Raw genomic sequence first — 24,028 nt, forward strand, 5'->3', positions numbered from 1 at the left:
GTCCACACTAGTAGTCAGTGTCCTTTAGTTAAACTACAACAAGGACGAGAGTCACAACAAGAAGAAACTGGTCAATATTCCGGGGGGAGCTTCTTTTGATTCAATTCTGCGTTGGAATTTCGAAAATATTCATTTAAAAGCCCATTTCAAATTATTATGAATGTAATTAAGCAGTTCTTCATTTAAACGAGGATTCAAATACATCTATTTCATATGTTGTTGGTTGTATTAACTTGTCGACTCTTTCCCCCAAATGTGTGTCTAATTAACGCGTAATTAGTCACTCATTCAGTCCCACTCTTACCTCCTTCTTTCCATGTGTCTTTATAAGTTCTTCTCGCCAGATAGTGGCGCAGTAGTTTTAGAGTGAGAATAACTACTAACTACTTTACTCACTCTAAACGTCTCGAGAGACAGATGCTGATGATAGAGAAACTCATAGGGTGAAGAAACTGCCGCTCTGTGTCCGCTATGTTGGCTCCTTCTCGAGCTGATCGAGAAACTGCCGCTCTGTGTCCGCCATGTTGGCTCCTCCTCGAGCTTATCATAGAGAAACTGCGGCTCTGTGTCCGCCATGTTGGCTCCGTGCGGCAGAAGCGGGTCAAGCAGCGCGAGACCAGAGGGCTGGAGCCACAATGGCGGCGTTTTCTCGCCGTGTGGCCGTGTCGTGACGGTCGTGTGACAGACGGGCAGGTGATTAACGCCATCCATATCAAGCTCCGCCTCTAGCCTGATCCTCCTCTCTCTATCTCTCTCTGTCGGTCACACAAACAACCCTGGATCAACACACACAGCAAGCAGCAACACAAGGTATTCATATCATCACGGTTTTATGTGTGTATTTATCAGACCATAATGCAGTTTTGTCGTTGCTGTTCTCTCGCGCATTTCATTGTCTTTATACTGCTGATGATGCAACTGTACATCTGACTGAAATGTATGTAAACTGAGTCACTGACAGACTATCTGCTGTATGGTCACCTGACATGACTGTGACACACACACACACACACACACACACACACATACAGGCTAGCGGCTCATACAAATGAGCTACACTTACAGTACACACTGCTACACTAAACCTCACCTATTGATGACAACGTCACAACGATAGTATAGCGCTGATCCACCCATCAAATGAAATGAAATGAAATCTATATTTACCCAGGGTATCTGGGCTAAGCTCAAGAACTTGTTTCCAGCCAGGCCCTGCTCATAGAACACATTTCATCGTAGTGGTTGATGCCTTGTTCAAGGGCATTTCAGCGGTGGTAATTTTAACGTGTCGGACGGCTGGTTCGAACTGGGAACCTTCCGGTATCTAGACCGCGCCGCTATCCGTTCGGCCACCGCTGCCACCGCTGCCACTGACGGACGGGGGTCCGCAGTTGGTAAACAGTAACGTTATTAAATGCTTAATCCTAAATAATTAATGGATGAACTTGAACTTGAGCAAATGTTTGCTAACATGCACCACAGCTAGCATACAAACATGTATGTATACAGCCAATTGACACCCACTTGACAAATGCAACTGTTACTGCATGACAGTGGTTTTCAACCCTTTTCACATCAAGGTCCATTATGTATTCTGCATTTGAGCCACAGACCACCATTTGATGACATTTAGCCTCTTGTAGACCCACAAGAGCGGCGGTGGCTCAGGGGTAGAGTGGCTGGATGGTAACCACAAGGTTGCCTGTTCGAACCCGGGCTCCCCCAGAGTTAGTGTCGAAGTGTCCTTGAGCAAGACACTGAACCCCAAATTGCTCCTGATGTGCTGGCTAGTGCCTTGCATGGTTTCTGCCGCCATCGGTGTATGAATGTGTGTGTGAATGGGTGAATTGATGCACAATCTATGTAAAGCGCCTTGGATAAAGGCGCTATATAAATGCACCATTTACCATTTACCACACCTTTGAATATGTTGTTGTCCTTGCTTCCTTGGATAAGATGTTGTCCACAATTCCATGCTGTATTGATGTGGTCCTCATAGCATAGAGCAGAACCTAGGCTAGCTCTGGTCTATAGCGTTAGAGAAGTACTTCTCCCTGTGTCCCCTAGGTAGGTATCCTCACAAAAAACATGCAGTAATCCTGGTCTCTAAACTGCCTCCCCCTGGCCAGCCAGGGCACCTGATGGAGGGGAAAGGAACTGGTTGGAATAACGCGTTCCTTCCACACACGTCCACCGTCAGTCCGTTGCTCTCCCCAGGAGGGAGTGTAGCGCCCAGTATTACATTAGACAATTGACACTGGGTGGAAAAAAGGGACTTGAGAAGTCCTTCTAGCACTATGGACCAGGGCTAAGCATAACCCATAAACATATAGCGTTTATGCTAATATTAGTTCAGTTGTTATTACAATACACGCGTATCCATGCCTTGGTTGTCCCACACGATCCTGATGTTTTTGGGAGAGTCCCTAGCCCACTGATTACTCAATTCAAAATTGGAAAAACTTGAGATTTGATCAATTCTTTCTACATAAAAATAAAATCATATGAAAATGTTCAAATATAATGACAAGGGACGTCAAGTGGTTAAAGACCGGGACAAATAGGCTGCATAATTGACCGTACCGTCATCAAAAGAAGTAAAATAAATGTCTTGTTGTTTGGGTTCTGTTTTTAGTGGATTGGTAATTTGGAACGCTTGCTCTGTTAATTAACGCTGGTGTGTTAACTGCTCTGCTCTTCAATGCATGTTGTTGCAGGACATCTACCTTCAAGATGGATACCTCCAAACTTCCTAAGATCCAGGATGAAGACAGAGAAGATCAGTTTGGATTTGTACATGGAGTGTCTGGTCCAGGTATGGTTAACCCATGGAACACATCTATGTCACCTTTTAGCTTTTAACCATTATTTTATACTTTAGCTACTGAACAATAGCAGATCTACAAGCTCATAGCGCGGCAGAATACGTTTTTAATTCATATCTTTGCTTCTGGGAGGTCCCAGAGACAACATATTTCCACATGTGGGTTATCAGCCAATTACAGCAGCCTTTTGGGGTCCTTGACAAGAAACATTTTGAGAACCATGCACTTACATGCGTTTTCAGAAAACAGTTCGGATTTAATAAGACATTTGTAGAATCAACCTTAGGTCTTGATTTGATTTATTTATTAGATCCCCATTAGCTTACTGTGAGTCACATCAGCTACTCTTCCTGGGGTCTTAAACAAATCATCAAAAACATTTCTTCCATATTATTACATACATTCACATCCAACATTCATCCAATACAACACAACACAACTCATGATCCGTCTACTACATTTGATAGCTAGCTCCACAGTACAATCCAATCTTCAACATTGATAGTAAAATAAATATACATTGTAATGGGATATATAGCTCATATGCATCTCCTTCACATCTCTTTGAGTGAACAAAAACAGCTTCAGCTTCTTTTTAAAACTTGTATAGTTATCCTCATAGACAAAACAAATAAAAGGTAATGAGTTCCATCATCCATGCCACCATTGCTCTGTAATGAACTGTTCATTGTTTAACATTTTGTTCTACATGAAGGAAGCAGGAAACGACCCTCTGATGACTGCCAAGTAAAATAATGATGATGTATCTGAGAGAACAATGATAAATTATCATAAGCTATTGCTGGGGTTTTAGTTGTGGTGATGTCCCTTAACTATAAACTGCGTTTTGGGATGCAAAATGCACCCTATTATTATCAACACAACTCACCGCTGAATTCAGCGATTGACCAATCAGAATCAAGCATTCAACCAAGCCATGTAATAAGCAACAGCATGGCCTTCTCCCACAGTCACACACAGGGGTAGACATAACGTGTGTAGCCTAAATACAGAGATTATTATTTCTGTATAATAATGATAAATGGTCAATTTAGGATTGATTAGAAACAAAGAAGTAAGTCTGATATCATCGCCCTCGGGTTGGAATTGTACGGCCACAATCATTAGTTTTCCCTAGAAACCGTCTTCCAAATGGATCCAGTGTAGTTATTTAGACACAAGCGCTTAGTTCATCCTTTTCATTGGCTAAATATTTATAAAAGCCCGCAGACACACTGAACCACCTTAACTTTCAAAATGTTTCTGAAATGGAGAAAATGGCTTGTGTAGATCGGCTATTTTCACCTCCTTTGCTCGACACTGAAATATAGGGTATTCATTTACAAACCAAAGGTGGAACATGAAGAGACCAGGCTTGTGCTCGACCGACGAGCGAACGATATTCAAGTAAGAAAACGACCCCAAGAGGTTTGAAAAACAATGTGTATCTCTACAATGGCACTAAACGTGTACAGAGACCGTTCCCCATTATTATTTGTAGGTTGTTTTTCCTCTTCAGATGCTACAAGAAGTCTCTTAATCTAATTGACCTGAGATCCGATTCTAAAAATGTCTTCTACATTTTCTGAAAAAGCTATGTCAGTCGTTCTTCGATTTTTCAAAAATAGCAGACCTGCAAGCTCAGCTTGTAGAGCTGCTATTTTTCAATAGCTAAAGCATAACATAATGCTAACACCAAAAGGGGTTCCCGCCCAAAATGGGTTAATCTAATTTCTTTCCTGGTCTTTGTGCTGTTTATTTAACCCTTTCCCTGGACAGTGGTGACGGCCACCAGGATGGCGGGAGCAGCCATGTACGAGCTGGTGCGTGTGGGCCACTGTGAGCTGGTGGGTGAGATCATCCGCTTGGAGGGAGACATGGCAACCATCCAGGTCTATGAGGAAACCTGTATCCTTCCTGGTTCTACATGTGTGTTATTTATTTGTATTTGTATTTATTGTTTGTATTCTTTTACCCAGGGTAGTAGCTGAGCACATGTGCTCATTTCCAACAACGCCCTGCACATAAGATATACACACACATTAAAAACTGTGAGCTGACCAGTACAACCACAGTCTTTTTTTGTGTGGCTTTCGCCTTTATTTTATATTTTTTTTATGGGGGGACAGACAGTAGGCTGACAGGAAATGGGGCGGGGAAGACATGCAGTAAAGGCCGTCGGGATCGGGAGTCGAACCCGCGGCACACTGCCAGACTGGACCAGCCAAGGTGCCTGGACCCCTGAGCCACGGCCCAGGCCTACAACCAGTCTTAGTTGACCACGAAGCAGCTCCACTGGAGCAGTTGGGGGGGGGGGGGGTTCAGTGCATTGCTCAAGGGCACTTTGGTGTTATTGTTGTTGTTGGGGGAGGGGTGCCCATTCACTTCCCCAGACAGATTTTTCCTGCTGTTCCGGCTGGGAATCGAACCGGAACCTTCTGGCAACAAAGTGCGCTCCTCTAACCTTTAGGCTAGGCCACCGCTGCCCTAAACTGTAAAGCAAAACCCACATACTGTATCTCATTCATATGATATTTCATATTTCCGCTACATGCTGTGGCCATGAACAAGGTTCTCCCAAGCTGGCCCCTGCGACACCAAGGCTGCATTCGTCCGAAATCATTCCTGACTCACTATAGTGATTATGCCATTTTGTAGTGCCGTTTGAACGTATAGTGGCCATTATCATACCCTATAGTGGACACATTTTATCCCACAATGCACTGTGAAAAGTAGGGTAGAAACTATACCCCGCTTAGCGTCTAAAATGCTTGTTGGTTCATTTATTCATGTATCTTTTCGCTGACGAGTTCACAATTAGCCTGTTCTACATTGGACTCCATAAAGCTCTAACCAACCAAAGGGTCACCACCATGCAACTCCTTGGGTCCAAACGGTTGCAAGGAGTTAACGCTAAAACCGTCTCGACCCGTTGATGTGGTTTGGGCCCTTGAATTCCATGCGTTGAATCACTAGGGTCAACGTGGGTCAACGTGCAACAAGACATATCACACCGCAGGGACAACGCTAAAACCGTCTTGACCCTTTGGTGTGGTTAGGGCTTAAAGGACCACTTCACCACTTTTCAACATCTCTTCATATAATTGGTCCTCACTAATGTTCATGATAAAACACCATTTTTTCCTACTCCGTCTGTGTCTCATAGGAGGGCTTTGGGCAGTTCGGACACCCGTCCACCAGTGACATCATCATTAGGCAGATTTATTTTTAAACAAGATTTGTTTTAATTTAGATTTGTATTATCGTGAGAACGATGGCTTCAACTTTTGCATTGCAACTTTTCAGGAAAAGAAAGCCTGCCGTTTCTATTGGCTTGGATTCACCATCGATGATGTCACTGGTGGACGGGTTTCTGAACTGCCCACAGCCTTCCTATGAGACACAGACCGAGTAGAAGAAAATGGTGGTATTTTATCATGAACATTAGTTAGGACCAATTATAGGAAGAGAAGTTGAAAAGTGGTGAAGTGGTCCTTTAAAAGGAGTAATGAAATGAAATGAAATGAAAACTCATCAATAAAGGTAGATGATGGGGTTGGGGACTACCTAGTCTCACGAGCCAGGCTGTTTTTCCAATTCTTCCTCCGTCATACGGTCTGGAGGAACGGAACCTCTGTCTCGTCTTTACAGTCGCGCAAATGTGTCCTAATATAAATCGACACATGGCCAAAGCATTTCCGGGGGTCCCCTGGCCAAAAAACGTTGAGAACCCCTGCGCTACGGTACAAGAAACACAACCCTATACTGGAACTGTGCTTATACCCATTTCAACTTGAGACGCCACGGTTTTGTTTTGTTCTCCTCCTCCTTTGCTGCTTTTGGGGTCTTTTTTTCCCTAAACGTGTGCTGCGTGCAGCGGGCGTGTCTGTGGGAGACCCCGTGCTGCGGACAGGGAAGCCCCTCTCGGTGGAGCTGGGGCCAGGCTGCATGGGCTCCATCTTTGACGGCATCCAGCGGCCGCTGAAGGACATCAACGACGTGACACAGAGCATCTACATCCCCAGGGGGGTGAACTTCGGCGCACTGAACAGAGACACCAAATGGGAGTTCTCTCCAGGGCAGAGCCTCAGAGTAAGAAACATTGCACCGTGACTACTTTAGCTATTGAAAAATATATCATAGATCTGCTATTTTTGAAAAATCTTGAAAATGTGGCGCAAATCTTTGAATATATTCTTTCAGAGTGAACGTTTTTCTTTGCTTCTGAGGTGTCCCTGGAACAACATATTTTCAGATGGGGTCGACGGCCAATACAAATTTTGGGCTCCTTGACATGAAATAGTTTGAGCACCACTGATATACTGTAGAAACATAGGTTTTCAGAAAACTGTCGTGATTTCGAAGACATTCTTTTAATTTCGATGTCTGGCCTAAATGGGTTAAGAGTTTCATGTCATACATAAGAATGATTCAGTTTCCCGATTCCCTCAATTTGCAATTAAGGCATTTATTTACAATAAATCCAGAGCGATTTACAGTAAGCAAGGACAACACGGGGTAATGCATCACATGCATCGAAATGGTTATCTATAGGATCATAAGTGAACCAAGAGCCTATCATCAGTAGAATATCCAAAGAAAATCAATAATCTGTTCATTGAAACTATGAACACTATAGGATGCCAGGTCAATGACATGCCATCTAAATTCCATTTTTAGCCTTTGCATAAGGTCATTGAGGCTAGGGCGAGTGCTACGGCAAGTGTTGCGGGCTAAGGTGGAGTCTGACTCAACCGTCCCGATTCCTTAAAGGAGCATTCAGTGATTTGGGTGATTTGGAAAACCACCCAGTCCGCCCCGGTAACAAAATGTGCACATGCACGCTCTACAGTGGGGGGAAGTGCAACAGGCCAACAGCATGTGCACCAAGGCCCGCCCCCAGTCGATCATGATTGGAGGAAGGCCCCTCTCATCCTGATTGCATGAAGGCTTTGCCACCCGCCACCAAAACTGAAACTAGGGTTTTTTGACCCCAGGGGCTCACTGGGGACAGGGAGGAACTCCTTATATGGTCAGCACACTCTATAGTAGGGAGGATTATCCAGAAAAAAATAAAAAATAAGTGATATTTGAATTAAGTAAAATCACTGAATATACCTTTAACGATTACTGTATTTAAGCCCCAAAAAAAATCAATATAAGTTTGGCCTTCGTTTATAATGGGTGAGCGAGAACATGGCAGCCAGGGGAGAATGAGACTAGCAGGACACTGCCAAAGACACCAAGAGCTGCCGGCCAGCAAATTAGTGCTGTGGGAACCAACACACGGGCACCGGTCACGAGGACGTCCCGCATTGACTTAAAGGGGCATTCCACTCATTTTCAACATTTTACTATGTCATTAATATAGCTTAGAGCTGTTGTGTGGAAATAATAAAAAAGTCCCCCCCATTCTGTGTTTCCTAGAACTGGAGGTCTGGAAAAAAACATTAACATGGTGAAACACATCTTGATGATGTCATCAAGATGTGTTTCACCATGTTAATGTTTTTTTTCATAATTACAGTTCTAGGAAAAACAGAATGGGGGGGACTTTTTTATTATTTCCACACAACAGCTCTAAGCTATATTAATGACATAGTAAAATGTTGAAAATGAGTGGAATTCTCCTTTAATAGGGACTTTAAGCAACGACGGCTACGGCCGTCGGCTCCGGCACCCGGACATGGATCAGCGCTCGATACATAAACCTGCTTGCCGTCGCAGCCCTTTCTACTACGACAGAACCAACACTTACACGTAGTGTCTACAATGCCATGTCATAACCATGTTTATTGGGGTGCAGTACTTTAGTTTAGACAGTTTTTGGTTTAGATTAGTCATTGGTTAGACCAGTAATTAGTCCTACAACTACAACCTATCTCAAACCCTCACCCTAAACCTAACCTCCCACGGGGCAGCACATCTAAACCTAACCTTAACCCATGTCTAACCAATGACTAGTCTAAACTAAGTATGCACCCCGTTTATTGAAATTATAGCTGTCATACATTTACACCGATTGCTCCATCACCTCTCTTATGCTGTGTGATGTGTTGGCATGCTCTGAATGAAGAAGTAACACTAATACCACATGTCATATTAACCGTGTTTATTAAAACGGTTTTAGAATAACACAGATTGCGCCAGCACCTTCCTCTTTCCACTGCTGATCATGTCCAGCGCATGTAAGAATTAAGCAATATTGGCACGTTAGCTGACGCGCGACGCAGTGTTTTAAATAAAAATCACACCCGTATGAAGTGAGTGGTGCAACTCTGTGTGAGGGGGGGGGGGGGGGGGGGTTCCAGACCCACAGGCCAATTCCGGCGAGCCGCCCCGCATCCAAAATGGTTGAGAAATTACAGGGTTACCGTGTGGGGGTCCCTCTACTGTACCCTCTACTGTACTGTACTGTTCTGTCACTGTACTGACCCACAGGAACGCATCCAAGGTGCCGGCCCGGTTCCGGCGAGCCGCCCCGCGTCCGAAACGGTTGAGAAATGACAGAGTTACCGTGTGGGGGTCCCTCTACTGTACCCTCTACTGTACTGTAATGTACTGTACTGTTCTGTTCTGTCACTGTACTGTACTGGCACACGTGAAATCACCATATATACAGTTAATATGTGCGTGTTTGTTTGTGTGTGTGTTAGGTTGCGCACAGGTGGTGAAAAACAACCATGCTGTTTTCGTGCTCAGACGCACCCAGCCAGCCACCCAGCCAGCCACCCACACACATAGCTCCATAAGGGAGTGGTTGCACCACTCAAAAATGTTTGACACATACTGCATAGACGTGTCACCATGGGAACCAATGACGGCTGTTTGCTTAACGATTTTGACAGCTACGGCGATTGCGCCACTGAAAACGGTCGTTGCTTAAAGTCCCTATTATGTGGTACGATGGAGGGCTCGTCTGAGGACGACCTAGAGATCATTTTGGATAAGCACAAAGTCATACTTTTTTTTTTTTAAAGCTTGCCTGTGCGCTGACTGCGTGCTGTGCTTTCCTGTGCTCTCTCCAGGTGGGCAGTCACATCACAGGGGGTGACATCTATGGCACGGTGTTGGAGAACACGCTGATCAAACACAAGATGATGTGTCCTCCTCGGAACAGAGGCACCGTCACCTACCTGGCCCCGCCAGGACAGTACGACGTGTCGGTGAGTATACTGGCTCTGCAACGTGCAAGAGAATAGTGGATTCCGATTTTATTGAAGGAATAGCCCCTTGAATGCAGCATCTCATTTTAGAGGGTGGCCCGTAACATACAGACAAGATACATAAGACGTACAGTACACAGATAAAGACAATATACAAATACATACATACATACACAATATAACATAATAGTTGGTAATGCTGCATTTTTGTTGGGTTAAAACAAAAAAAAGTTAAAGCTCTTTATTCTGATGGTAATCTCGCTATAGATAGTGTTTGTTTCGGTGAAAACGGGTATCTCCCCAGCTCTTTTAGTAAACGGAACACCAATTCCATCCACTCAGTCAGGAGAGGCTTCTGGTGCACTATCTATCTATTATTAATATTTTATTTTCTACATGACAGAATGACCGGCCTTTTCGAGGGTGAAGCCGAAACGTCTTCCATTTTGTTACGTAGAAAATTAAAATGGAATTGAAATTCACTCTTGCCACTGTGCGCGACCCAGAGGCATTTTGTTTTTGTGGTCCACTCAGGAGGGAGAGCCCATTCATTAGCTTACTGTTTCATAGTAGGGATGCACCGAAAGGGAAATTCTCGGCCGAAACCGAATACCGAATATAGGAAACAGTTGGCCGAAAACCGAATACCCGAATATGATTAATATTATATATCTTTTTTTCCTACCATTGCTTTCATGGCCGTACCTTAAAGCTACCTGATTTATGGCAAAATAAATTGTTATGGCAAAACTTAACTTAAATAATAATCACTATTATGGGTCCATAAAACATTTATTCAGCTCTTTTGAATGCATTGATTGCATACACTATTCGGTGATATATTTTCTGCCTATTCGGGCCGAAACCGAATATTCGGTGCATCACTATTTCATAGTGTTCCAATTTTGAGATGTGACTGTGACATTTCTGACGCGTGTGTGTGTTTGCATGTGCGTGTGCGTGTGCTTGTGTGTGTGTGTGTGTGTGTGTGTGTGTGTGTGTGTGTGTGTGTGTGTGCACCAGGATGTGGTCCTGGAGCTGGAGTTTGAAGGCATCAAGGAGAAGTTCACCATGATCCAGGTGTGGCCCGTACGACAGATCCGTCCTGTCACAGAGAAGCTGCCCGCCAACCACCCACTGCTGACGGGACAGAGAGTCCTGGATGCTCTGTTCCCGTGAGTAGAACTCTACTCACACCCACGTGGAAGATAAAGCAATGTTGACTTTGACAGCAAAGTTTGATTTAGTTTTCATCACAGTCTTTTGAATAAAGTTTAATTTAGTTTTAATCATATTTTCTGAAATGTGACCACCTACTTTTGGTACGGTACTTTAACCCATTTAGGCCTGACGTCGAAATAAAAAATAAGCAGACCTACAAGCTCGTAACGCGCAACTCGGTGGCGCGGTATGAGCTTGTAGATCTGCTATTTTTCAATAGCTAAATTATAACATAATGTTTAAAACACCAAAAGGGGTTCCCGCCCAAAATGGGTTAATACATTTTTATACAAGTACTCTTGTACTTTTACTCAAGTAAATTATTTATGCCGGACTTTTACTTGTAACGGGAGTATTTCTGCATGGGAGTATTTCTGCATTGCAGTATTGAACGTTGAGTAATGTTTCCACCACTGAGCCAAAGTCATGTGTCTGTTTATTCCATACTGTAGTTGTGCGCAGGGCGGTACCACGGTTATACCAGGAAGATAAAGTCACATTTTTCCATAGTGAAACGGAGTTAATAAAGATAAAGTCGTGTGTCTGTTATTCCGTAGGTGCGTGCAGGGCGATACCACTCCTCTACCAGGAAGATAACATCATGTGTCTGTTATTCCGTAGGTGCGTGCACCGTGCAGGGCGATACCACTCCTCTACCAGGAAGATAACATCATGTGTCTGTTATTCCGTAGTTGCGTGCAGGGCGATACCACTCCTCTACCAGGAAGATAACATCATGTGTCTGTTATTCCGTAGTTGCGTGCAGGGCGATACCACTCCTCTACCAGGAAGATAACATCATGTGTCTGTTATTCCGTAGTTGCGTGCAGGGCGATACCACTCCTCTACCAGGAAGATAACATCATGTGTCTGTTATTCCGTAGTTGCGTGCAGGGCGATACCACTCCTCTACCAGGAGGATACATTTGTGTGTCTGTTATTCCGTAGGTGCGTGCAGGGCGATACCACTCCTCTACCAGGAAGATAACATCATGTGTCTGTTATTCCGTAGGTGCGTGCAGGGCGATACCACTCCTCTACCAGGAAGATAACATCATGTGTCTGTTATTCCGTAGGTGCGTGCAGGGCGATACCACTCCTCTACCAGGAAGATAACATCATGTGTCTGTTATTCCGTAGTTGCGTGCAGGGCGATACCACTCCTCTACCAGGAAGATAACATCATGTGTCTGTTATTCCGTAGGTGCGTGCAGGGCGATACCACTCCTCTACCAGGAAGATAACATCATGTGTCTGTTATTCCGTAGGTGCGTGCAGGGCGGCACCACGGCCATCCCAGGCGCATTTGGCTGCGGAAAGACGGTGATCTCCCAGTCGCTGTCCAAGTACTCCAACAGTGACGTCATCATCTACGTGGGCTGTGGAGAGAGAGGAAACGAGATGTCCGAAGTGCTGAGGGACTTCCCCGAGGTCTGTCAAACCATGGATATAGATGCACATTTATGATACGATATGATTTGATAGGAGTTTGTTTATTCTGTCAGACATATTTCTCTGTGAAGTGCGTGCCACATGCACACTGCAAGTTGTCCGTTTAATACAGAGTTGTTATTTAATTTTTTTGTTAGTGTAGTCCTGTTGTAAAATGTTCCTGTTAGTAAATATGGGCGCATTCAGAAATGCCACACCGGAGGGCACTCGCCTATTAGTTTGTATTGGCAGTGCGCTCCGGTGCGCTATTTGCGAACGCTCCCTATGTAGTCTCGTCAGAGCCACACTGTTGCCTCCCGCAATTCTCAAATGCTTTTTTTACAGTGTGGACATTTGTCCTAATATAAATCATCTAGGGCATACTGTATATATCTTGCTGCTTATTAGAAATGTTGTAGTTGTAGTTGTAGTTCCAGACTCTTAATAGCAAGCATTCAGAGATTGTGGAATAGTGTAGTCTGGCTACGCGAGAGAGACTAGTTATTCTGTTGATCCACATCCAACAGACTAGTGAATATGTTGATCCACAACCTCCCAACAGCTCACCATGGAGGTGGACGGCAAGACGGAGAGCATCATGAAGAGAACAGCTCTGGTTGCCAACACCTCCAACATGCCTGTGGCTGCACGAGAGGCCTCCATTTACACAGGTAACAACTACACCTAATGAGATGCCTCAATTTACACGGGTAAACAACTAGACCTATGATAGACCTCCATTTATACAGGTAAATAACCAAAAGCAACTAGCAAACAACTAGGCCAATTATACGAAGCCTCCATTTACACAGGTAAACAAGTAGGCCTACGAGAGGCCTCCATTTACACAGGTAGCAAGTTCTAACAACTAGACCTATAAGAAGCCTGCATTTTTTTTTTACACAGGTAACAACTAGGCCTATGAGAGGCCTCCGTTTACACAGGTAAATGACTAGGCCTGCAGCTACAACTATCATCATATTCTTTAGTGTATCGTCATCACATCACAACCACAGCCTTGTCTCTCTGGTCCCACTTTAAAGGGGGCCTATACAGGGGGGGACCAGGTGGTGAGAATACCAAACGACTCGCCCCTTTACCAACTCGCCCCCGCGAAATGCTTTAATGTAGTTAACAGTTAATTTAGTATTTCCCTCCCTCCCTGAAATTTGAAATGATCTTGTATACAGATTTATTTGATTGTATAGTAGTCGATCTATATACTCTGTAAAATGAAGAAAGAATAACATGACACAGAGACGGTGACTGCTTAATTAAGTTAATTTAGGACCTTCTAGCAGTTAATTTAGTTTTATTAAACACATTTCTTCCATGTAGCCCATGTTTTGTAATGGCATCATCATGCTATTAATAAATTAATATGATAATACCTTTTTATATAATCACCAACATGAATTATGTTTGTTATTTACAGCTAGGTAGAGTACACCATTGTGGTATAGACGGGTGATAATTGTAACTGTGGTTACTAATAGTAACATTATGTAATAGTAACTATGTATTATATGAATTCGTTATTAGATCAAATTGTCTCTTTCTCCAGACTACGGCCTGGGCAAGTGTAATAATAATAATAGGAGGGAGAGGCACCACTCAAAGTACAAACCTGTTGTGTCCACTGTGTCTAGTCAAGGTTTGAACACTCTCCTCACGCAGGGATCACACTGTCCGAGTACTTCCGGGACATGGGCTACAACGTGAGCATGATGGCCGACTCCACCTCACGCTGGGCTGAAGCTCTGAGGGAGATCTCTGGACGACTGGCCGAGATGCCCGCCGGTGAGTGTCCCTCGCGCCAGGGGAATGTGCATATTAGAGCTGTCGCCGTTACAGATTTAACCCATTTAGACCGGAGGACGATTCTACAAATGTCTTCTAAATCCTGACAGTTTTCTGAAAAATCCTATGTTTCTATGTCAGTGTTTTTCAAACATTTTCATGTCGAGGACCCCAACAAATATATGAAATTGGCCACCGACCCCCATCAGAAAATATGTTGTTCGCTCTGAAAGAATATATTTTTGTGCAACATTTTCAGGATTTTTCAAAAATAGCAGACCTACAAGCTCATAGTGCGGCACCGAGTGCCGCGCTATGAGCTTGTAGATCTGCTGTTTTTCAATAGCTAAAGCACAACATAATGCTTAAAACATCAAAAGGGGTTCCCGTTCAGAATGGGTTAAGCTGACGATTGATTGTCACACAGATAATGGCCATTATTGCGATTAACGATTTAATTGTGTTTTTCTTTTTTTTTGCATTGAACATTGAACATCTGTATTTTTGTTTTGCCTTATCTTTTAGGCCTCGTAATCACAAATTGCACAGGGCAGATATGACAAATGACTTAAATATACAAAGACATCACTGACACATACATTTTTTTTCTTTCCAGAAAATGTACAAAATAGTGGAAATAGATGATCTACAAGCTTGCAACACGCCACAAAGGCGTGTTGCTTTTTGCTTTTTGCGATTAGACTATGTAATAATTGTGACAGACCTAGTCATTGTTCACCCATTTAGACCTGAGGCCAATTGTAAAAAGAAAAATCTTCTGAATCCTAAGTTTTCAGAAAAACGTATGTTTCTATGTCCGTGGTGCTCAACCTTTTTCACGTCAAGGACCCCTAGAATGATCTGTATTTGCCTGCAGAGTGCGGACCCTCATCTGAAAATGTGTAGTTCCAGGGACCCCTCCAGAAGCAAAGATTTGAGTTAAAAAACGTTCGCTCTGAAAGAATATATATTCAAAGATTTGCGCCACATTTTTACGATTTCTCAAAAATAGCAGATCTACAAGCTCGTAGCGCGGCACTCGGTGCCGCGCTATGAGCTTGTAGATCTGTTATTTTTCAATAGCTAAAGTATAACATAACGCTTAAAACAAGGGGTTCCCGTCCAGAATGGACAGCTATAAGGCCAGTCCCAGCGCTCTACGGTATCTAACGGTGGTTCTGTGCCTTGTGGTCCTGCAGACAGCGGCTATCCTGCGTACCTCGGCGCCAGGCTGGCGTCCTTCTACGAGCGCGCCGGACGCGTCAAGTGCCTCGGAAACCCAGAGCGAGAGGGCAGCGTCAGCATCGTAGGAGCGTGAGTTGAAACCATGATTTGTACAGTACACGAAGCCCTCCATCTTCTTTCTTTTATACATTATTGTTATTTTATAAGTGAGCAGTGATGTAAATAGGTTTTCAATGTAATGAGTCCCGGGAGGATGCAGGGATGGTCTTTTAGATGAGTCCCAGGGACATTTTATGAGTCCCACTTCAACGACGTTGGGAGTCGTAATTTTGCCATTTTTACAAATTGCAGCATTTAACTCCCATTTCACCATATTACATGGTTATAATGTGGTTATATTCATGTAGAAAACGGAATTATAACTAAAGCTAGCAGAATAAACTAGAATTCAAAAAACAGTACAGTAGTACAGTAGTGCATCCCGTGGATGCAGAGGTCGTTGTTTTATTGCCTCCCTTAACTATAAACTGTGTTTTGGGATGCAAAATGCACCCTATTTTAATCTCGCACCACAACAAAAACATAATACAACATCAAGCCGGAATCATAACAAAATGAAATGCAAGAAAAGAAGAAAAAGACATCATAATAGAAATGGAAACAAAATACATATCAGTAGAAAAGAAAAATAAACACAAAGAAAGATAAAGCCTTTCTGCTCTGTTTTGACTGTGACTAGGCCTCTGCTTCTGCTGTTCCATCCATGTCAACATAGGTTATGGTTGTCCTAATACTGTGTGTGTAACTATTGATTTGTCTTCTTCTGCAACGATTGATGATTGCTACACTAGGTAACCTAACCTAACCATAGAGTATATAAAGGATAGAGACCGAACTGGAGCACTAGCCCCACCCCCAAGCTATTCATTTCGATGAAGTTGCTCAGTGGCGTTTTGAAGCACCCGGAAGACTGCCGGAAGTACCTCCTCCGGACCTCAAATTTGAGGTCCGGGGTGACGTATGGGTGACGTAGGGAGTGATGGTCCTACGTGTCCGTGCACGGGTCCGCCTGCAGTCCTTCCTCTTACCACTAGGGCCCAGAGCTTCAACGTTGGAGCGCCTCACTGGCCCCTTGAACCTAACCCACTGTATACTAGTTCCAATTTAATAACAATGTAAACTCTCCTTAGTGTATCGCCCCCTGGTGGAGACTTCTCAGACCCTGTGACTTCAGCCACGTTGGGCATTGTACAGGTATGCTCTCGTTTCTAGACGTGCGTGTGTCTGTCTGTCTGTCTGTCTGTCTCATTTTAACCAACTGTCTATTTATATGTTGGCTATTCAAAAACAGCAGCTCTACAAGCTCACAGCACTTCCTTCCTGCCTCGCTAGCAAACTTGTATATCTGCTATTTTGGTCTGCAGCCAAATTGCATGTCAATTTGAGGGGGTCCTTGACTCGGAGAAAAAAAAACTTTGAGAACTAACTGTTCTCTAGGCCATGCGTTTTATGTCACACGCGTTTTGTTTAGTTTTCATATAGGGCCGTCCGTGACTAAGGCAGTGTTGTTTTTGGCAGCACATTTTGATTTTAGTCCTAGTCTCTAGTTTTCATTTAGTTTCAGTCACATTTTAGTCACCTGGAATGTTTTAGTTTGAGTCTAGTTTTAGTCGACTAAATCTACAGTTGAATTAGTTGAGTAAAATGTATTTTGGCTGGACTTGATGCTGTCGTAATGACTGTTTTTACACTTGCTGAAAATAGCCGATCTACAAGCTCACAACGCGTCGCAATGCGACGCGTTGTGAGCTTGTAGATCGGCTATTTTCAGCATGCAACCATGTGTAAATTGATTTATACTGGATCTCTTGTCCACTAGTCCCTTCCTGACGTCTAGTTTTTATTTGTTGATGAAATTGTCAGTATATTTAGTTTTAGTCATCATAGCTTAGTTTTCATTTAGTTTCCATTTAGTTTTCGTCAGTGAAAAGGGGTAGTCGATGAACATTTTTCATCATAGTTTTAGTCTACGAAATCAACACTGGATTAAGGATTAATATAGTCGACTATGGATGGCCAAAATGGTATAGTCGACTGTTAGTTGACTATTACAGAATTTTTACAAAATAAATTGGCAGTGGAATCATCAGTCTGATCCCTCTGATTGCATAACATAAAAATAAATAAATGCAATAGAGGAGCATTCCATTTGGGCTGTGGGGGGTATATTTAACATATACTTGCTTGGTTTCTCCCAATAAATAAATATATCCTTTTTTTTTTTTAAATCCAACTATTTGTTAATTAATATAACCAATTAGGCCAATCTCTAAGTTGAAAAACATCAAATTAGAGATTGGTAGTGTCGGACTAATTGAGGTTCAGGCCTATAGTTTCACACTAGCATTCTCGTTTGTGTGTTTCTCTCTTCTTGTGCAGGTGTTCTGGGGTCTGGACAAGAAGCTGGCCCAGAGGAAGCACTTCCCCTCGGTCAACTGGCTGATCAGCTACAGCAAGTACACGCGCGCTCTGGACGAGTACTACGACAAGCACTTCCCAGAGTTCGTGCCGCTGCGCACCAAGGCCAAGGAGATCCTGCAGGAGGAGGAGGACCTGGCCGAGATCGTCCAGCTGGTCGGCAAGGTGAGGAGACGACGGAATGACCAACGTTCAACCCATTTAGACCTGGCATCTGTGTCACCTCTTAGCTTTTAACCACATTAACCCATTTTGACCTGAGATCAGATTCTAAAAATGTCTTCTACATCCTGACAGTTTTCTGAAAAAGCTATGTTTCTATGTCAGTCGTTCTTCGATTTTTCAAAAATATGAGCTTGTAGATCTGCTATTTTTCAATAGCTAAAGCATAACATAATGCTAACACCAAAAGGGGTTCCCGCCCAAAATGGGTTAACCAACATTTAAGACCTGGAACTTATCTGTGTCACCTTTTTAGCTTTTAACCACATTAACCATTATTTTAAACTCGAGCTGTAAAACATCCACTAATGTCTCCTCATCCCGTTGTGGTCGTATAACAGGCATCGCTGGCTGAGTCAGACAAGATCACGCTAGAGGTCGCCAAGCTGCTGAAGGACGACTTTCTGCAACAGAACGGTTACACCCCCTACGACAGGTAAAAAAAAACCCAAAAAGAAACACTGATGTGAAGTGTTTTTTTTTTTATTATTATTCCTTGTCCAGATGACTACCAGGCTTGACAGTTGACAGTGATGATGACACTATAGTATTTTACTTCTTTCTCGTGGATTAACCCATTTTGACCTGAGATCAGATTCTAAAAATGTCTTCTACATCCTGACCGTTTTCTGAAAAAGCTATGTTTCTATGTCAGTCGTTCTTCGATGTTTAAAAAATAGCAGACCTAAAAGCTCGTAGCGCGCCACCGAGTGGCGCGCTACGAGCTTGTAGATCTGCTATTTTCCAATAGCTAAAGCATAACACAATGCTAAAACCCAAAATGGGTTAATGTGTTTAATTCGCCGTTTTAAAATAATTAAAAAGAAACCTGGAAATCAAGTCATCCTCTGGGCTGCTAGGGCTTCTGGGAAATTGAGCCCAATGCATGTGAACGGGCCGTTTGTTTAGACTACAAGATGCTGTGCAGGGTGGCTTCGTTTCGCATTGTCACGGCCGCTGGTTCTTCTGATCATAACAACCCATTGTCATGGCCGCTGGTTCTTCTGATCATAACAACCCATCGTCATGGCCGCTGGTTCTTCTGATCATAACAACCCATCGTCATGGCCGCTGGTTCTTCTGATCATAACAACCCATTGTCATGGCCGCTGGTTCTTCTGATCATAACAACCCATTGTCACGGCCGCTGGTTCTTCTGATCATAACAACCCATCGGACTATTTTTCGCCGGATTGTCGTGGTTGAAAGCTGCAAAGACTTCAGCGTCTGCTCTAAAGGTAATAAGACAACCTCGGCAGCGTAGAATATTGGATTAAATAGCGGGGAACGCGGGTTACGCAGTAATACTGTTAAAGTTCTCAACTTCTCGGTCGCCACTGATTTCACTCTTTTGGGATTCCGTATAGAAGCCGGCAGCCATGTCTTCTGTGGAAGCAGAATGTGACGTTGCGCAACTGAAATAGCTGATCTGCAGCTGTGGATCGGCTATTTGTCTGTTATTATTTTAACACAATTCCTGCCGCCATTAATTAATCCCTCGATTGCGTATTGCCATGGTTTAATCACGCGTGACACTTACTTTGAAGAGCCAAATATCCGTATCGCATTTTACTATGAAACCATTCCGTGTGTGTTGACGAAGCTGGTGCTCGTTCTCTCGGTCGGTGGTGGAAAAAGTGGACCGCGAATATCACAGCGCCTGCTACAGGCCGTTGAAAACGCTTGTCTGGGACAAAGCGTCCTCTGCAATGTCGCTTCTGTGAGATAAAGCCGTCTGAAACCAGAGCCGGCAATGTAAGTGGATGCGCGCGCATTTTCAAAATGGCCGCGCCCATTGTGTCAGAAGCATAACAAAGCTAACGGACGGTAGATTTCGATACGATCGTATTAAAACATGCATTAATGAATACATCGCTGTTAAAACGGCTTTTCCGTTTGTGGCAGGCCACAAGATTCTACGTGTTAAAATTCCTATGTTCCCGGCAGGCCTCGTGTTAAGATTGGAGCATTTGAAGTGGTCAAACTACCAATGCTGCATGTTTTAGAAGCGTCTTCCATAAAATTGTATTAGTGTCAGATATGTCACAGTCTCGCGTTACCAGACTGTTGACTCTCTCAATTTCCAAATGCTTCATCTGGACCAACGGAGCTGTCATGCGTAAGCGATAAAGCGGAAGTCGAGCCTCCTCCCCACTTCCGTTTCGTCTTCACAGTCGCGCAAATTTATCCCAATATAAATAGAAAACATCTAAGCATATATAGCTTGTTGCTTAGCAGAAAAGAAAATGCAAAAATAAAATGTAAAGATATTTTAAAATATATTTTCGTGAACGGAAATGGCAGCTTCCTTACTCAGCTCGGGGGGGGGGGCGGGCTATAGTTCCAGACTCTATATAGCATTCGGACATTGTTGTGGAATAATTGTCTGGCTACGTGAGACTAGATATTTCATGACGGGTCTTCTTTCCCTGCACCACACAGGTTCTGTCCGTTCTACAAGACGGTGGGCATCCTGTCCAACATGATCGCGTTCTACGACATGGCGCGCCACGCCGTGGAGAGCACGGCGCAGAGCGACCAGAAGATCACCTGGTCCATGATCCGAGAGCACATGGGAGAGATCCTCTACAAGATCAGCGCCATGAAGTTCAAGGTACGGTATGGTTGGGGACCGGCACAATGATTATAGAAGCGCCAAATCATCGGCAAAATGTCCATACAGTTTTTTTTTTCAAATTCTTCCAGTCACAAATTTTCATTCATTTTTCAAAAATAGAGAAAATAGTTGATCTACATTTACAAGCTTGTAGTTTACGTGTTTTGTAATATTTTTGGAAAGACAAATCTATTAAATGTGTTTTTTTTTCCCCTGTATATTTATGTTATTTGTCATATCTGCCCTGTGCAATTTGTGATTATGAAGCCCAAAAGGCTATCCGATACAAATTGTAACGTTCCAATGCAAATAAAAACCCACAATTAAATCGTTAATTGCAATTATTTGTGACAATTCATCGTCAGCTTAAACTTGTAATGGTGACAGCCCTAGGTGAGGCACTCACAGGGTTGGTGCAGCGGTGAAGTGCCTGCCCACCACCACCGTGGAGGTTGTGTGGGTTCGATTCCACTGTGGCGCATCCTGCTTTGTCAAGCTTGTTCTCCACAAACACAATCGGCCCGTGTTCGGAGGAGAGAGGGAAGACAAAGAATGATGCATGTCATATGATGAAATGCAGCGCATCGTGAGCTTGTCTTTTTCAGACTTTTTTTTTGCCTATAAGGACATACCCAAATTTAGGGATGCCAGATTGAAAGTGACTACAACAGACTTGGCCAACGTTCCCGCCAGCAAATATCCCGATGTTTGATTTTCTCGGGCTTGTGGTTGACTTGATCAATGAAGACAATCGATTCTAAACGTGTCGGCAACTATCACTCTGTATTAACTAAATCTTGTGCATTGTTCCAGTGTTGTTTTCGTCGACTAAAACTATGACGAAAAATGTCCGTCGACTACCTTTTTTCACTGACAAACTAAATGAAAACTATGACTAAATATACTGTCGATGTTGTCAACAAATTAAAACTAGACTAAATGTTAGGAAGGGACTAGAGATCCAGTATAAGTCATTTTACACTTGGTTGCATGCTGAAAATAGCAGATCTACAAGCTCACACCGCGTCGTGCTGCGACGCGTTGTGAGCTTGTAGATCGGCTATTTTCAGCAAGTGTAAAAACAGTCATTACGACGGCATCAAGGCCCGCCAAAATACATTTTAGTTGACTAAATCAACTGTAGATTTAGTCGACTAACACTAAGACATTCCAGGTGACCAAAATGTGACTCAAACGAAATAAACTATTCAAGGAGACTATGACTAAAACTCAAAACAAAAACAACACTGCCATAAGTGCCATTGTTCAAGTTCTGTTCCACAAATCTAAAATGTATCTTTTAACTAACGTGTTAATATTATTGGTCTGCTTCAGGACCCGGTGAAGGACGGCGAGGCCAAGATCAAAGCAGACTACGCCCAGCTGTTGGAGGACATGCAGAACGCCTTCAGAACCCTGGAAGAGTGAACCATCATCATGTCCCTCTTCCTCCCAGTGCTGTGCGGTGTGGTGTGGTGCAAACAAACAAACAAACCCCAGTGGCCCCAAACTGCTTTCAAAAAGTCTTACCAAAAGGCCATTGGATGTCTTTTTTTGTTTCTCTTCATTCCTCGAGTGCTTACTTCCAACTCTCAACATTCCGACATTGTTCAGTCAGTCCAGTTGTTCGTTCACATTGTTAACTATACACACCTGCGTTCCTTGTAAGCATTGGTGCTGGAAAGTCTTATTATTATTATTATTATTATTATTATTATTATGTGACCTGTGACTATAATAATATAGCAACGCTGTTATTTATCCAGTCCATTTCATCGCTCATCGGCACTCGTCCACGATGCGAGACGCCGCAACAAGTTCCGTTACCAGACAGTTTACATGTAGTTGCACGCCACTCCGTCGCACGGTGAAAATGGCCACAATCTACAAACTCACGACGTGCCGGCACGGTGGTGACCCCCGTGGTGAGCTTGTACATGTGCCATTAGTTTTTTTTTGGGCACGCAACTTTTAAGTATAACTTTCATCGGTATTGTCGTCGTCGGAAAATAAATGGGCCAACCCCCCCCCCCCCCCCCCCCCCCAATCAAGTTTACATACTGTACTACCCCCGGGGCCCTCGTACTACTGTACTACTCCCGGGGCCCTTACATACTGTACTACCCCCGGGGGCCCTCGCACATACGGTAAGAATAGCTGCAGCATCCTCCAGTACTTCCCCCTGATGTAAAAAAAAAAAAACCAAACACAATCTGTATAGATCAATTTAAGAAATAAATGGGAACAGGCACAAGGGTAAAAAGGGACAGGCAGTTCCGCCGCATCTAAAACAAATAAAAAGCCTAATTTATTCTTCTTGGTATGAGCGAGTTTAAATTAGCTGTAATTTATCAGGAAGCCAGGATGGTGTTCATGCCTCTTCCTGCAGTACCTCGCAATAGTGACTTTGTTGTTTTTGTTCTTCGTGTGTGTGTGTGTGTGTGTGTGTGTGTGTGTGTGCGCGCGTGTGTGTGTGTGTGTGTGTGTTGTGAATGATTTTGCGTGTTAGTTATGTTGTCAAAGATATCATATTATATTTATGACCCGTTTCTGTATCAAGTGTAGAAATGCATTTCAATTGATGTATGACGACTAAATAAATGAATGGGTAAAGAACTTCACGTCTCATATTTTGCGTTTGAAGTTGATAGATACAGTTGGGTGCCACCGATATTGTCCCTTATCATTTGACCCATTTAGGCCTGACCTCAAAATTAAAAAAAAACCTTCTAAATCCTCCAGTTTTCTGAAATAAATATTTTCACGATTTTTCAAAAATAGCAGAACTACAAGCTCGTAGCGCGCCACTCGGTGGCGCGCTATGAGCTTGTAGATCTGCTATTTTTCAATAGCTAAAACTAAATTATAACATAATAAAACACCAAAAGGGTTAACTGTCCTTTTGCGCAGATCACGCAAACCTCAGCAAAAAGAAAAGGACAATATCGATGGCCTCCAACTGTAGATACAGTACTTTTTTTTTTTTGTCGAAACGGCAACCAATTGAATTGAATTGAGCAGAGACAGAACCAGAGTAAAAGGGACACAGAGCTTAGTTACACGTTTACAGCTCCTTCTCAAAA

At 43.3% G+C, this 24,028-nt stretch overlaps 1 protein-coding gene across 1 annotated transcript; it reads left to right on the forward strand.

Moving 5' to 3' along the window:
* The first annotated feature begins 657 nt into the window (after window positions 1–657).
* On the forward strand, window positions 658–23,561 carry LOC306927431 (V-type proton ATPase catalytic subunit A-like). The gene is made up of 15 exons (XM_079507170.1): window positions 658–810; window positions 2,718–2,815; window positions 4,605–4,733; window positions 6,703–6,917; window positions 9,854–9,991; window positions 11,015–11,166; window positions 12,481–12,643; window positions 13,206–13,314; window positions 14,321–14,443; window positions 15,643–15,757; window positions 16,819–16,882; window positions 18,068–18,271; window positions 18,670–18,764; window positions 20,771–20,942; window positions 22,281–23,561. Exons 2-15 carry the CDS (start codon window positions 2,734–2,736, stop codon window positions 22,371–22,373), a joined length of 1,854 nt encoding a protein of 617 aa, XP_079363296.1. The 5' UTR covers window positions 658–810; window positions 2,718–2,733; the 3' UTR covers window positions 22,374–23,561.
* The last annotated feature ends 467 nt before the right edge of the window (window positions 23,562–24,028 follow it).

Source organism: Electrona antarctica, assembly GCF_951216825.1.
Source record: "Electrona antarctica genome assembly, chromosome: 8".
NCBI classification, from domain to species: domain Eukaryota; kingdom Metazoa; phylum Chordata; class Actinopteri; order Myctophiformes; family Myctophidae; genus Electrona; species Electrona antarctica.